A 16,481-nucleotide genomic window follows, 5' to 3' on the forward strand; every position below is an offset into this window, starting at 1 on the left:
CTTGGAACATTTAAATTGAATAATGTTAGCTTTTCTTCCTGAGAAGTCAGAATTTTCCTGTGCATTATATATCACATCCCAGTGAATGGCTTTGAGCACACTGAGAAATTACTTTATCCCAGGCTGTCTCATTCTAAAATAAAGTTTAATAATAGATATATCGTGGACTATTTTGAAATGGGGTAATCATAAAAATAAACTAATTACTTGAAGGAATCAATCAGTTTGATATGGATTGTAACACAATAGGGGTAATAAATTACAGAAGATAAGGTCTTGTGCATTAAATCAACTTACATACCTAACCGATTACTGAGTGACGTTTCTTTAGTATTGAAACCTTTTTGAGTCCTAGTGAGTCCCAAGTACTTGAGTGTTATGACTCTTAATTTTCTATGTCATGCTCTGCTATGCTGTGCCTGTTCATATTTTATGTGCCTGCAGTTGACTGTGATGGTGATGAGAGCAGACCTTTGGTAAATAGTGTCAAACGTAAGTCTCACTAGATGGTTTTTATGGTGATTATGGTGGTGGGTTAGGCTTGTTAAAGAGCATCAAAATGTTATGCTGTTCAGACAGTTTATAATAATTTGTGTATCTCACTGAGGTCACAAATATGGGAGCATTACAAAAAGGAACGTTACACTAGTGCACTTGTAGGCATGGCTCTGAGAGTAACAACATAGAATATGAGAAATAGGATCAGGAGTAGACCCTTTCGACTCTTCGAGCCTGCTCCGCCATTCAGTACAATCAGGAATGATCTTCTACCTCAACTCCACTTTCCTGCCCACTCCCCACATCCCTTGATTCCCCGAAAGATCAAAAATCTATTATTCCCATTCTTGCATATCTTGCAACCTTGAGTATATTTAATAACATCAGAGCATTCTTGCCTATTTTCCCAATGAGAATGACCATGTGTATAAAGAAATCACCACAAGTCTATTAGATTCACCAAACAATAGGCAGCAATGATACTTTCGCACATGACCATGTGGCGAGATTCATTTTTGCAATGCTCTGTTGTTTCCGTTGGTGTTATTGTTTGTGCCATGTAAGTGCAGCACTGAAAAGCTGCAGTTTTGTCACCAACAACTCCATTAAAGATGGAATTATTCTACATCCCTCTTTTGATAACCAAACAATATTGCTTTGCTAATACATGAACACAAGAAATAGGAGCAGAAGTAGATCGTATGGCCCATTTGAGCCTACTCTACCATTCAGTATGATCATGGCTGATCTTGGGCTTCAATTCCACTTTCCTGCCTGTTCCCAATATCCCTTGATTCCCTGTGAGACCAAGAATCTATCTAGCCCAGCCTTAAATGTATTCAATGATGGAGTATCCACAACGCTCTGCGGTAGAGAGTTCCAAAGATTTCACAATCCTTTGAGTGTAGTAATTTCTCCTCATCTCTGTCCTGAATGATTGGCCCCTTATTCTGAGACTGTGCCCCCGCGTTCTAGATTCCCCGACCATTGGAAACAATCTCTCAACTTCTACCGTATCAAACCATTTCAGCATCTTGTATGTCTCATTCTTCTAAACTCCAGAGAATATAGACCCAATTTACTCAGTCTGTCATCATAGGACAACCCCCTCATCCCAGGTGCCAATTCAGTAAATCTTCGCTGCACTGCCTCCAGTGCAAGTATATCCTTTCTTAAATGTGGAGACCAAAACTGCACACAGTATTCCAGGTGCAGTCTCACCAAAGCCCTGTACAGTTTTAGTAAGACTTCTTTATTCCTGTACTCCAATCCCCTTGCAATAAAGGCCAACATGCTATTTGCCTTCATAATGGCCTGCTGCACCTGCCTGTTAACTTTGTGCATTCCTTGTACGAGTATCCCCAAGTCTCTGAACATCAACACTTACAGTTTCACACCTTTTAAAAAATATTCTGTTTTTCTATTTTTACGACCAAAGTGAACAACTTCACACTTCCCTTCATTATACTCCATTTGCCATCTTGTTGCCCACTCACTTAACCTGCCTATATCTCTTTACAGCCTTCCTACGTCCTCCCCACAGCTTGCCTTTCCACTGAGCTTTGTATCATCAGCAAACTGAGATACATTACTCTGTCTCTTCCATCCAGGTCATTAATCTAGAGTGTAAATCGCTGAGGCCCCAGCACTGATCTTTGCAACACCCCACTATTCACTGCCTGCCAACTTGAAAATGCCACATTTATGCCCACTCTCTGCTTCCTGTCTGTTAACCAATCCTTTATTCACGCTAATATATTACCACCAACACCATGAGCTCTTATCTTCCCTATTAACCTTTTATGTGGCACCTTATCGAATGCCTTTTGGAAATCCAGGTATACCACATCTACTGGTTCTCCTTTATCTACCCTACTAGTTACATCCTCAAAAAACTCTAATAAATTTGTCAAACAGGATCTCCCTTTAGTAAAACCATGCTGACTTGTTCTAATCATACTATGCTTTTCCAAGTGCAATGTTAAGACTTCTTTAATAATAGTTTCCAGCATCTTCCCAACGACTGATGTTAGGCTAACTGGCTGTAGTTCCCTGTTTTCTCTCTACCCACGCTCTTGAAAAGTGGTGTAACATTTGCAAACTTCCAATCTGACGGGACAAAATTGCTGAATCCAAGGAATTCTGGAAAATCATAGCCAGCGCATCCATTATCTCTTCTACTGTGAAGACAGACACAAAATATTGTGCAATGCCTCTGCCATTTCCTCATTTCCCATGATGATTTCTGCTGTCTCTGCCTCGAAAGGACCAACGTCTACTTTAACTACTCTTTTCCTTTTTATGTACTTATAAAAGCTCTTACAATCTGTTTTTATATTGCTGGCTAGTTTACTCTCTTCTATTTTTTCCCTTTTATCAACTTTGTTAACGCTCCAATAATTTCCTGTTTAATGTTCTGTCCAATAATATAACTACTGTTAGGGGCCTGTAAACCACTCCCACCAGTGTTTTCTGACTCTTGCTATTCCTAATTTCCACCCAAACTGATTCTACTGCATGATCTTCTGGGGCCAAATCCCTTCTCAGTAATGTCCTTACGTCATCCTTTACTAATCAGGGCTACCCCTCCTCCTTTGCCATTCTGTCTGTCTGTCTGAAATATTGTGTACCCCGGAATATTCATTTCGCAACCTTGATCTCCTTGGAACCATGTCATGGTAATGGCAATTAAATCTACATCACTTACCTCTATTTGTGCCACTAGTTCATCTATTTTATTACAGATGCTTTGTGCATTCAGATAAAGGAACTTTAATTTCATTTTTTTACCTCTATTCCCTGCAATGACTTTATTTGCCGAAGTACAATTTTTGTTAAACTCTCTGTCCCTTCCTGTCCTATTCTGTTGGGAGTTACCCACATCACCATCCTGCTCCGATGCCCTGACCCCTCTCTTTGGATTTCTAAATTTCCCTTTACAGAAACCCTCCCCCACCCTCTGTTAGTTTAAAGCCCTGTCCACAGCCCTAGTTATGCGATTGGCCAGGCCACTAATGAGATTCAGTAAAGTCTGAAACCAAAAGAGTAATGTGAAAAGCTATGGGCCCCGGTAACATTCTGCTGTGATGCTAAAGATCTGCGCTCCAGAACTAGTCTAACCTGTTCCAGTACAGCTTCAACACGGGCATCTACCTGACCATATGGAAAATTGCCCAATTGTGACCTGTCAGCAAAAAACAGGACAAATCTGTCCTGCACTTCCCAGCTCACTTCCAATCATTAGCAAAGTGATGGAAGGAGTAGTTAACTATGCTATGAAGCAGCATTTACTCACCAATAACCTGCTCATTGGTGTTCAGTTTGGGTTCTATCAGGACCACTCTGCTTCAGGCCTTGTTACTGGCTTGGTCCACATGTGGACATGGGCTGAATTCCAGAGATGAGGGGCTGAATTTTACTAGTGTGCCGCAGTTCACGGCAGCGCACTCTGATGGCGGCGTGCATCCCATGTGGATGCACTGCCCCGAGACCCCATGATATAACGTGCTCATTTTAATGGAGGGGGCGGAATGGCTGCCCCCAATGATGTAGAGGGGGCGGCGGCCACGTCCCTGGCAACGGCTTCCGGTACCAGCGCGTGGGTGCCGACACCATTTTTAAAGGACTTCAAGCCCTTCAATTGAATTAATATTTTTAAAGAGAAATTGATTTCATATTGATGTTAAAAAAATTAAATAAAGACTGGAAGCCCCTCTACCATCTCACCCCCACCCTTGCAATGACAAACACTTTATTTTTGGGCCTTTCCCACCAGAAAAAACGTTATTCCCAATCCGACCTTTTCCCCATGAACTTGGTCACCATTGCCCTTCAACCCCTTCCCACCAAGGTTTTCCCTACTACCCCCCACCCCCCTGCCCTGATAATTTCAGTCCTTTCTCCTCCCCACCAGTGTCTCACTTTGGAACTCCATATGGAGTTCCAAAAGCATGCGAGTTGCAGCCGCGTTGTAATTTCGACATGGAACGGCTGCTGGGATCCGGTAGGTTCATCTGTATTTTAAAAAATTAATTTTATTTAAATGAAGGCCCTGCCGCTTTGCCTGGTGGGGGGACCACACCAAGGCTTCGCCGCTGCCAGTAATATGCAGCAGGGCCTTCTTGGCATAGTGGCGGGCCTCTCCCGCAATTATTTTACGGGACCCCCGCAACGATCCACAACGTTGAGGGGCCGAGGTATGAGTGACTGCCCTTGACATCAAGGCATCATTTAACTGAGTGTGGCACCAAGTAGCCTTAGTAAAACTGAATTCAATGGGGATCAGGGGGAAACTCTCCAGCTGCTGGATTCATACCTGGCGCAATGGAAGATGATTGTGTTTTTTGCTGCAGGAGTTCCTCAGGGCAGCAGCTTAGACCCCAACTATTTTCAGCTGCATCATCAATGACCTTTCCTCAATCATTAGGTCAGAATTAGGACTATTCTCTGATGATTGCACATTATTCAGCTCCATTCGTAAATCTTCAGATAATGAAGCAGTTCATGCAACAAGACGCGGACAGCATCCAGACTTGGACTAATAAGTGGCAACTAAGATTTGTACCATACAAATGCCAGGCAATAACCATCTTCAACAAGAGTATAACCATCATCCATTTTCATTCAATGGCATAAAAACCACCCATCATTCTAGGGTTCACACCAACCAGAAACTCAACTGGAGCAGCTAAAGAAATGTTATGGCTTCAAGGGTAGGTCAGAGGCTGGGTATTCTGTGGCAAATAATTTCCCAAATCAACAAAGTTTGTTTACGACTTATTTGAGGTTTTTTTCCCCCTCACCTTTATCAATGGTCTGCCTACATAGCGTACCATTCCAAGGCAAGATGTCAGGCCTATTCCTTTGGCCCTCCCTATACTGTAAGATGAATGACTTCATGAAATGGACTGGGGCGTCCATCTAATTTTTTTTAAACCATCCCTTGCAATAGATTTATACTTGTCTTTCATCCTGGTGTTTCCCCATGATGGTATAGCTAAAATAGGAACTATCCTTATGGGAAATGAAAGGTGCAATCCACAGTTTACCACTAGAATGGCATGTTGGAACTCCAATATGCTGTGATACCTGAGCTGCTTCCTTTTTAATTTGAAGGATATGAAGGTGTTACTTCTGAGACGAATTGTTCTTTTTGTCATTCACTTGAAAATCCAGTTTTAAAAAATACAGGTGGACTTCCCACAGTGTTTTAGTGTCCTAATACTGTTACTTTTCTCTCTCTCTCTCTCTCTCTCTTTCTCAAAATAAAACATAAAGCACACAAGGGGTTTCAGAGGTTTGAGGCAGTGGAGTTCAGTACTGCTGAGAAATCAGGCGATCCCTCAAGCCCAGGAATTAGTGGGAGAGATATGGTCCCCCGGCAGCGATTCCTCGTAATTGACATCATTGATAAGAAGGTATGCAAACATGTCCTTTATGGGCCTCATTCAGTTCCTTTACTGCTACACGAAGACTATGATGGTGAAATTGCTTCTGTTGATTAAATTTGTCAGAAATGTTACTGTGAGTATAAAACAGGATTTCTTGTTTGATACTTGTGTCTGTTTTTTTTAGTAAGATTATCGACGGCAGGAATTTCATCCTGTATATTTCCTAACTTTGTAATTCATGTTAAGACAGACATATTTTCAGTTTACATTATAGTGAAAATAGGAACTACTGCAAAGGCACAGTAAGTCTATCACATCTATAGAAAGACAAGTTAACATTTTAGGTGTAAATCTTGGACTTGAAAAGTTAAACCTATCTTTTAACTTTTTACCATGCTAATGGTCCTGCTGTATATTTCCAGTATTTGCTATCTTTTTCCTTAAAATATTTTTTTTTCCCCTTGTTTCGTCCCTCCTATTTAAAAAAAAATTCTCCCCTCTATTTACTATGTGCACTGTTTTTGTGTGCTGATGTGCTCTCATTTTGTTTCCAGCTAATCTTGTATACCTATAACTGGTCAGTGGATCTGGGCGTGTCATTGAATCGAGGATTGATTCGTCTTATTCAGTGGCAGAATGCACGCTCTCATGTGGTACATTGCCTCCTCAGTCAAAAGATGGGGCTCTTCCATCACTACTGCTTCGCTGATACACCTGTATATGATGACTCCAAACAGGTAATGGTCATCATAGTCTTAACAACGTTATCTTACAAACCTGTAGAATGTGGATTATCAAGTAATAGAGGCGTTGAGTACAAAAGCAGGGAAGCTATGCTGAACCTTTATAAACTTTTATAAACACCTCTAGTGTTACGACCGAGGTGGGAAGAGTGCACTATCCTTTCTTGTTCCACTTCTCCACAGGTCACAACATCCATTTAAATATTTAAATGTTTACCCGGCTCCCATTACAACCAATCATATACTCTTTTTATTATCCCAGAACAAAATACACCAACCAGGTTTCTTTATTAAACAACAAAATTATCAGTTTATTATAAAACAAGACTTAACCAGTAACGAAGAAAAGCATTAACACACTGATTAAAATATGGAAGTTCCCTTTTTAAAAATTTCCCAATTACTTACACACACACACACACACTGGAAAAAATACTGAAATTCATTCTGCAGAGGTCTGTTACAAAAGAAGACAAAAAAACTACTTTGGCCAAATACTTGCTAATTCTTGACGAAAAAAGAAAGAAGATATGGAAGGAAGTCTGTTGTCCCTTTTTTGGTCTGGCATCCGGGTATACGGAGGTGGGCCACTGGGTATGTTTCAGAAGCAGTCCGTTCTGGAGATGTCAAAAATTATTCTAATTGGTTTTCTAGGAGAAATGTGATATCAAGGTTTTTTTTACCAGCGCACACTTGAATCGCAGGATTTTTTTTCAGCTCCTCAGGAGCTATAAGGCACCAGGGACTTTTTCCCACATTGGATCCTAGCAGGATTTCTTCAGAAAGGTAGAGAAGGTGGTGAGCTGGGTGACGTCTTTTCTCCTAGCCAGGAAAACACCAGCTGTCTTCAAACAGTTCACACCACAACAACTGAAAACAATGTTCAAACCCCAAACAGTGAGTCAATCTCCTGACCTCCATAGAGTTCCCAAGAAGGGTCACTGACCCGAAACGTTAACTCTGCTTCTCTTTCCACAGATGCTGCCAGACCTGCTGAGTGATTCCAGCATTTCTTGTTTTTGTTCCATAAATCTTGACATGTGGCTTCTCTGTAACCATTTTGTTCCCAGGTCTCCAAGGGTTCTGCAGTTTTCTGAGTCCAAATCACAGATGGCCTCTAGCAAAGGTGGCTTTCAAACAACGTCATGTCCTATTGGTGAACCTGGTTTAAAACAAAACCCATGGAATCTTTTCAGTTTTAACACAAGTTCTCAAAGAAAATTACAAATAATGAGGCCCTAGAGAAGTATAGAAAGTGTAGGGGGTACTTAAAGTAATTAGGAAAGCGAAGAGGGGACATGAAAAAGCACTGGCAGACAAGATAAAGGAAAATCCCAAGGAGTTTTATAATTATATTAAGGGTAAGAGGATACCCAGGGAAAGAATAGGGCTCATTAAGGACCAAAGTGGCAATCTGTATGTGGAGCCGGAGGACATAGGTGAGGTTTTGAATGATTACATTTCATCTGTGTTCACTATGGAGAAGGACGATGTAGGTGTAGAGATCAGGTTGGGGGATTGTGATTTTCTTGGAACAAATTAGCATTGAAATGGAGGAAGTATTAGCTGGGCTGAAAGGTGGATAAATCCCCAGGCCCAGATGAAATGTATCCCAGGCTGCTACGTGAGGCAAGGGAGGAGATAGCAGGGGCTCTGACACAAATTTTCAAATCCTCTCTGGCCACAGGAGAGGTACCAGAGGACTGGAGGACAGCGAATGTGGTACCATTATTCAGGAAGGGTAGCAGGGATAAACCGGGTAATTATAGGCCAATGGGTCTAACGTCAGTGGTTGGGAAACTGTTGGAAAAAATTTTGAGAGGCAGGGGTTAATCAGGGATAATCAGTATAGCTTTGTCAGGGGGAGATCGTGTCTGACAAACCTGATTGAGTTTTTCCAGAAGGTGACTAGATGTGTGGATGAGGGTAAAGCAGTTGATGTGGTCTACATGGACTTCAGTAAGGCTTTTGATAAGGTCCCACATAGGAGATTGGTTAGGAAGGTAATTGCCCATGGGATCCAGAGCAATTTGGCAAATTGGATCCAAAATTGGCTTAGTGGAAGGAGGCAGAGGATGATGGTCGAGGGTTGTTTTTGCGACTAGAGGCCTGCGGCCAGTGGTGTGCCGCAGGGATCAGTGCTGGGACCCTTGCTGTTTGTAGTGTACATTAGTGATTTAGACGTGAATATAGGAGGTATGATCAGCAAGTTCAGAGATGACATGAAAATTGATGATGTCGTAAATAGTGAGGAAGAAAGCCTTAGATTACAGAACGATATAGTTGGGCTGGTAAGATGGGCGGAGCAGTGGCAGATAGAATTTGTTCCTGAGAAGTGTGAGGTGATGCATTTTGGGAGGCCTAACAAGGTAAGGGAATATACAATGGATCGTAGGACCCTAGGAAATACAGAGGGTCAGAGGGAGCTTGGTGTACTTGTCCATAGATCACTGAAGGCAGCAGCACAGGTAGATAAGGTGGTTAAGAAAGCATATGGGATGCTTGCCTTTATTAGCCGAGACATAGAATATAAGAGCCAGGGAGGTTATGATGGAGCTGTATAAAATGTTAGTTAGGCCACAGCTGGAATACTGTGTACAGTTCTGGTCACCACATTATAGGAACGATGTGATTGCACTGGAGAGAGTACAGAGGAAATTCACCAGGATGTTGCCTGGGCTGGAGCATTTCAGTTATGAAGAGAGACTGGATAGACTGGGGTTGTTTTCCTTGGAGCAGAGAAGGCTGAGGGGGGACCTGATTGAGGTATACAAAATTATGAGAGGCATTGATAGATAGCAAGAAACTTTTTCCCTTAGCAGAGGGGTCAGCAACCAGGGGGCATAGACTTAATTAAGGTAAGGAGCAGGAGGAGGGGAGTTGAGGAAAAATGTTTTCACCCAGAGAGTGGTTGGAATCTGTAACACACTGCCTGAAGGGTTGGTAGAGGCAGGAACCCTCACAACATTTAAGAAGTATTTAGATGAGCACTTGAAAGCCATAGCATACAAGGCTACGGGCCAAGTGCTGGAAAATGGGATTAGATTGGATGGGCGCTTGATGGTCGGCGCAGACGCGTTGGACCGAAGGGCCTGTTTCTGTGCTGTATAACTCTGTGACTCTATAATGGAAGCACGTTTGTAACACCAGTTAGGCCCTAACTATAGTATTGCATCTACTTTTAGGCACCACACTTTAGATCCTAAGGCTCCTTGAGAGGGTGCAGAGGAGATTTACCATAATGGTTCCAGGGATGGGGGACTTTAGTTACAAGGTGAGGTTGGAGTAGCTGGTGGTGTTCTCCCTGGAGCAAAGGGGATTGAGGGGAGATTTGATAGCACTGTACAAGTTTATGACAGTATTTGATTAGTTAGTCAAGGAAAAACTGTTCCCATTAACTGATGGTACAAGGACTGGGGGACACAGATTGAATGTTTTCAGCAAGAGATGCAGGGGAAATGCGAGGAAGAACTTTTTTACGCAGCAAATGGTAATGACCTGGAACTTGCTGCCCATGAGGGTGGTGGATGCGGAGGCAATCAATGATTTCAAAGGAAATTGGATGGGCACTTGAAGGTAATAAACTTGCAGGGCTACGGGGATTGAGCGGGGGAGTGGGACTGATTGGATTGCTCTGTGGAGAGCCAGCATGGACCTGATGGGCCAAGTGGCCTCCTTCTATGCTGTAAATGTCTCTGACTCTAATAACATTTGTGGGTATGCATCTACAAAGCTGTATAATATGAACAAATGCTTTCTCTTGGAAATAAAGGAGATATATATTGTAGGAGTGTAATAGGAAGAGGAAGACAGTTTGTGAATGTAGTCGGAGTGAAAAAGATGCCATGAATGTAAAAATGATGATCTGTTTGGGGAACACTTGAATGAAAGGATAGCCTGTGTAAGGGAATGTCTGAAATGAATGTGAGACAGGAAGTTAATCTGCCTGTAAAAAAAAAGCACGTCAAAACATGCTTTCTAGTTTGATTGCTATTGGACTACGTTCATGAATTAAACAAGCAAATTTGAATGAACTGAATAGTTTCCTGCTTTCCAGAGATTGTATCACTTGAATAGTGAAGATGATAAAAAGGAAAATTCTCACTAAATAATTTAAATGGCTCCAGTATACAGCAGGAACTAAAACTAAGATTTTGTGTGGCAACTCTAAATTAATACCCGGCCAGGTGTTAGATTTAGAAGTTGGTGAGCACTTTGGTGATAGTGATCACAATTCGGTTAGGTTTACCTTAGTGATGGGCAGGGACAGGCATATACAGCAGGGCAAGAATTATAGCTGGGGGAAAGGAAATTATGATGCGATTAGGCAAGATTTAGGATGCGTAGGATGGGGAAGGAAACTGCAGGGGATGGGCACAATCGAAATGTGGAGCTTATTCAAGGAGCAGCTACTGCGTGTCCTTGATAAGTATGTACCTGTCAGGCAGGGAGGAAGTTGTCGAGCGAGGGAGCCGTGGTTTACTAAAGAAGTTGAAGAGCTTGTCAAGAGGAAGAAGAAGGCTTATGTTAGGATGAGACGTGAAGGCTCAGTTAGGGCGCTTGAGAGTTACAAGCTAGCCAGGAAGGATCTAAAGGGAGAGATAAGAAGAGCAAGGAGAGGACACGAGAAGTCATTGGCGGATAGGATCAAAGAAAACCCTAAGGCTTTCTATAGGTATATCAGGAATAAAAGAATGACTAGAGATAGGTTAGGGCCAATCAAGGATAGTAGTGGGAAGTTGTGTGTGGAATCGGAGGAGATAGGGGAAGTGTTAAATGAATATTTTTCGTCAGTATTTACAGTGGAGAAAGAAAATGTTGTCGAGGAGAATACTGAGATACAGACTACTAGGCTAGATGGGATTGAGGTTCACAAGGATGAGGTGTTAGCAATTTTGGAAAGTGTGAAAATAGATAAGTCCCCTGGGCCAGATGGGATTTATCCTAGGATTCTCTGGGAAGCCAGGGAGGAGATTGCGGAGCCTTTGTCCTTGATTTTTATGTCGTCATTGTCGACAGGAATAGTGCCGGAAGACTGGAGGATAGCAAATGTTGTCCCCTTGTTCAAGAAGGGGAGTAGAGACAGCCCTGGTAGTTATAGACCTGTGAGCCTTACTTCGGTTGTGGGTAAAATGTTGGAAAAGGTTATAAGAGATAGGATTTATAATCATCTTGAAAAGAATAAGTTCATTAGAGATAGTCAGCACTGTTTTGTGAAGGGTAGGTCGTGCCTCACAAACCTTATTGAGTTTTTTGAGAAGGTGACCAAACAGGTGGATGAGGTCTATATGGATTTCAGTAAGGCGTTTGATAAAGTTCCCCACGGTAGGCTATTGCAGAAAATACAGAAGTATGGGATTGAAGGTGAATTAGTGCTTTGGATCAGAAATTGGCTAGCTGAAAGAAGACAGAGGGTGGTGGTTGATGGTAAATGTTCATCCTGGAGTATAGTTTCTAGTGGTGTACTGCAAGGATCTGTTTTGGGGCCACTGCTGTTTGTCATTTTTATAAATGACCTGGATGAGGGTGTAGAAGGGTGGGTTAGTAAATTTGCGGATGACACGAAGGTCGGTGGAGTTGTGGATAGTGCCGAAGGATGTTGTAGGTTACAGAGGGACATAGATAGGCTGCAGAGCTGGGCTGAGAGATGGCAAATGGAGTTTAATGCGGAAAAGTGTGAGGTGATTCACTTCGGAAGGAGTAACAGGATTGCAGAATACTGGGCTAATGGGAAGATTCTTGGTAGTGTAGATGAGCAGAGAGATCTTGGTGTCCAGGTACATAAATCCCTGAAAGTTGCCACCCAGGTTAATAGAGCTGTTAAGAAGGCATATGGTGTGTTAGCTTTTATTAGTAGGGGGATCGAGTTTCGGAGCCACGAGGTCATGCTGCAGCTGTACAGAACTCTGGTGCGGCCGCACCTGGAGTATTGCGTGCAGTTCTGGTCACCGCATTATAGGAAGGATGTGGAAGCTTTGGAAAAGGTGCAGAGGAGATTTACTAGGATGTTGCCTGGTATGGAGGGAAGGTCTTACGAGGAAAGGCTGAGGGACTTGAGGTTGTTTTCGTTAGAGAGAAGGAGGAGAAGAGGTGACTTAATAGAGACATATAAGATAATTAGAGGATTGGACAGGGTGGATAGTGAGAGCCTTTTTCCTCGGATGGTGATGGCAAACACGAGGGGACATAGCTTTAAGTTGAGGGGTGATAGATATAGGACAGATGTCAGAGGTAGTTTCTTTACACAGAGAGTAGTAGGGGCGTGGAACGTCCTGCCTGCAACAGTAGTAGACTCGCCAACTTTAAGGGCATTTAAGTGGTCATTGGATAGACATATGGATGAAAATGGAATAGTGTAGGTCAGATGGTTTCACAGGTCGGCGCAACATCGAGGGCTGAAGGGCCTGTACTGCGCTGTAATGTTCTATGTTCTATATGTTCTAAGAGTAAATGAGAGAAAGAACTTGCCTTTATCATCACATCAGGATGTCCCAAGGCACATTACAGCTAATGGTTTATTGTAATACTGCCCTCACTGTTATTAAATAGGCAAACCCAGCAGTCAGTTTGCACAGAGCATGATCCCACGAAAAGCAAATGAGTGAATCACCAGTTAATCAGTTTTGATGATGTTGACTGAGGGAGGAATGTTGGCCAGGAGAGCTTCCGGCTCTCCTTCTTTAGTGCAATGGGATCTGCATCTAACTCTTATTCAAAAGACTAAACCTCCAATAATGCAGCGTTGCCTCAGCACTGCATAGAACCATAAATCTAGCTTATGCATTCAAGTCTTAGGTGGGGCGTGACTGAGACTCAGTAACAAGGCTGCAACTAACTGAAGCATGAATATGACACTTTGAAATCTGACTGGTTTTCAGCTTACAGCACAAGTGTCTAAAATTCAGCACTAGCTGATATTAATTTGGCACACTGGCCCAAAGAGGTGGAAGGAATAAGTGGGAAATGTCAAATGCCATGCCAGCACTATATGGGAGTAGGTGTTGTGTGATTGGGTTCCACTGAAGTGCAAGGATTAGTATTGTTAAATGTTCTTTATGCATGGAACTGGACTTCTACCTGCCTTTGAAATGTTCAATGCTGAAAACTTGATGACTTATAACATTGTCATTCATGTGACTGAGCACATGTAAATGGTATTCTCTGGATTAGCACTTTGTATCCCATATGCTACTAAGTTCTCTTTTTATTTCATTTCTGTCTTAGATTTGGAAAAGTAATTGAAACTTACTAACTCATTTGCATCATGAAATAGTCCTGTAAAATATTGTTGGGAGATGGGAATTGAAAAATGATTAATAGTTAATTTGCATCAAAGCTCTCCTAAGATACAGTAAACTCCTCTGAACTATGAGCCGTAACGATGTACTGGAACAGATGGCATGCCTTTTGGAGCATGTAATTTTGATATTAATTTAATAATGTGTTGTACAAAGGAACTGTGTTGCTTTATAAAATTCTTCAGAATTCTACAGGTATTTGCCCTGCAGGGTGTGGCAGGGCAACTGAGCATGCTGATAACTTACATTGCTGTGCATAGGCACTCCAAGCATTGATCAATGTGACAGTAACTTGTCATGGCAACCCGCTGTTCAGTGCTGTCAGCATACATTAGGGACAGCCTCTGAATGTTAACAGGTAAATGTGAAAAATCCTTGCCACTGTGATCACCTGTTCAGAAATGTTGGTGAATGTCAGGGACACAGGCTGAACAACAGCAAGGATCATGATAGTGACCTTGCCAGTCTATGGCATTCTGAATTAATCCATAATACTTGCAGACTTGTATAATTTTTAATCATGCACACATAAATCTTTTTTTTACCTAAAAGCCACAACATTTTTATTCTGTACAGTTAGCCAGTTTATCACTGACATGTTATTCATTTGACATTATTTGTGTGAACTGACCACTTCTCTAGCAAGAATCCATCTGAATGCCAAGGACAGCTATGAGAGGGGCTCTAGAGAGCCCAAATTTCTTATATTTTTGGTATTCCACAATGAAGATTCCTTTTATCACACAACTAAAGGATTTGTTGGATTACAATGCACCAATTACTGCTGAATTGTAACTATATTAAGCTGACTGATTAATACTGGAATTTCATGGCAGAATCCTTGCGCAGTTCCTCTTTAAGGATAATTCTTTGGCTTTATTTTTATGTTCACTCTGCGCAATTGCATGCCATCTTTAAATTTTGTCTGGACTACAGGAAACTTTGCCAACAACTCAAAGTTTCGCTGAGTCCCTCTGGTGTCTGCTGCTAAACAGTTTCACAGTTTGCAAATTCTGAGTTATTAGTGAAAGGACAAAGAAGCAGATAGCAGAATCTCTGATCGATATGGGCACATATGACTGCTGCAAACTCTAGGCAGAAGCAAATAGTAGATGAGGATAAGTAACATCTCCTCCTTGTCATCCACTGCAAGGCCCAGGATTCCCACATATTACTTGTCGAAGGGTTTCTTTTAACACAAATAATTCTTTAATTTCTTTCCATCCTATTTGTCCAGGTGAAGGTCTGAGTAGTCCTGGCACCTTACTGGCTGGGAGAACTGAGTTTCAGAATTCCTGATGCTCCTGGAGGCACAGACTTTCAGAATGCATTACCTCAAAAATGAAGGAAATTATAGAACCTGCCTGTCCGCAGTACCAGTGGAGGCTTAGACCAGCTACACCAAAACAGTGCATACCTCAGCTGGGGATGCTGACTGAAGTGCCCAGAAATTTTAAAATGTAAACCAGCTCCAAAAGTTTTTTTTTAAAGCGCAAGCTCACTAACTAACGACTTGGGTCACTAATACAATACATCTTGCAATACATCATTCGCACAAAACCTGTATAACTGTCAGTGATAAATATTTATATTACGGTATCATTGACGTGGACCTTAACATTTTTGAAGTGACACACTTGCTAAATTGCTTGTAAAACTGTTCAATGGCCTTCAGCTGCCAAGGCCCTAAGTGCTGGAATTCCTACCCTAAACTTCTCTGCCACTCTACCTCTCTACCTCTCTTTCCTCTGGTGAATAATCTAGGATATGAGAGGGTAGAAATTGGTAATGGGCCATAACCAATAGCACGCAGACAACATACATCCCAACTGGAAGGTCAGAGGCTCACCCAAAATTGAGCCTTAGGCTTTGGGCCTCATTTCAATAACTTAAGTGAATTGCTGGCTCCTGTTGCGCATCAAGAGGCAGCTTTCCCATTGCCTGTTTATCCAGAGCAAGCCACTTGCCTCGCTGTCAGTGGCCTTCAGGTAAGTGCTAGATGGAGTACAGGAGAGCGGTCAATTGTAGGTCTTTGGGAGTGCTGTGAAACTGGGAGGAGAACTGCCATTCCTTCTGGCTCCACATCAAGTGTTAAAATAAATTTACATAATTTTTGATGGCAGCTTCCTGCTAGGCTGCATCTATGCCAGAAAAACCTGAGTTGAGCAGAGGGAAGGTCCAATTTCCCTGACAAACACATGAAAGGGGCCTAACCCCTGTTGTAAGTGACCGCCCTAGACGGCTGAAAATTGTCTGAAGCCTATGTGGTATTGTGTGCTTTTTAGGCTTTTACATTGTGGATCTGGTCATTTCTGGCCCTGTTCTCTGTTTGGAAAACAGGTGCAACAAGTGACCAGTTTCTACCCTGAGAAAGAGTGTTTATTACATGCATGGCATGGTCTCCATTTCTGTAACTTTGCTTGGGTAGGTTAGCATGTTCAAATTTTTCTGCGGCTTTTGGCATGTGTAATATACACATGATTTTAAATGTTGTGTGAATGCTAAATACTGAATATTAAAAATGAAGAGGGTAGGTGAAAAGTAAGTATCTT

The 16,481-nt window shown here is 42.1% G+C and overlaps 1 protein-coding gene across 1 annotated transcript in view; it reads left to right on the forward strand.

Moving 5' to 3' along the window:
* Nucleotides 1-16,481, forward strand: part of LOC137372732 (KICSTOR complex protein SZT2-like) — a 284,408-nt gene that overhangs the window by 205,702 nt on the left and 62,225 nt on the right. The window contains exons 57-59 of the mRNA XM_068036900.1: nt 445-492; nt 5,776-5,915; nt 6,443-6,625. Coding sequence (XP_067893001.1) covers nt 445-492; nt 5,776-5,915; nt 6,443-6,625 — 371 coding nt within the window. The remainder of the gene's footprint in view (nt 1-444; nt 493-5,775; nt 5,916-6,442; nt 6,626-16,481) is intronic.

This window comes from Heterodontus francisci, chromosome 8 (genome assembly GCF_036365525.1).
Source record: "Heterodontus francisci isolate sHetFra1 chromosome 8, sHetFra1.hap1, whole genome shotgun sequence".
Lineage (NCBI taxonomy): Eukaryota > Metazoa > Chordata > Chondrichthyes > Heterodontiformes > Heterodontidae > Heterodontus > Heterodontus francisci.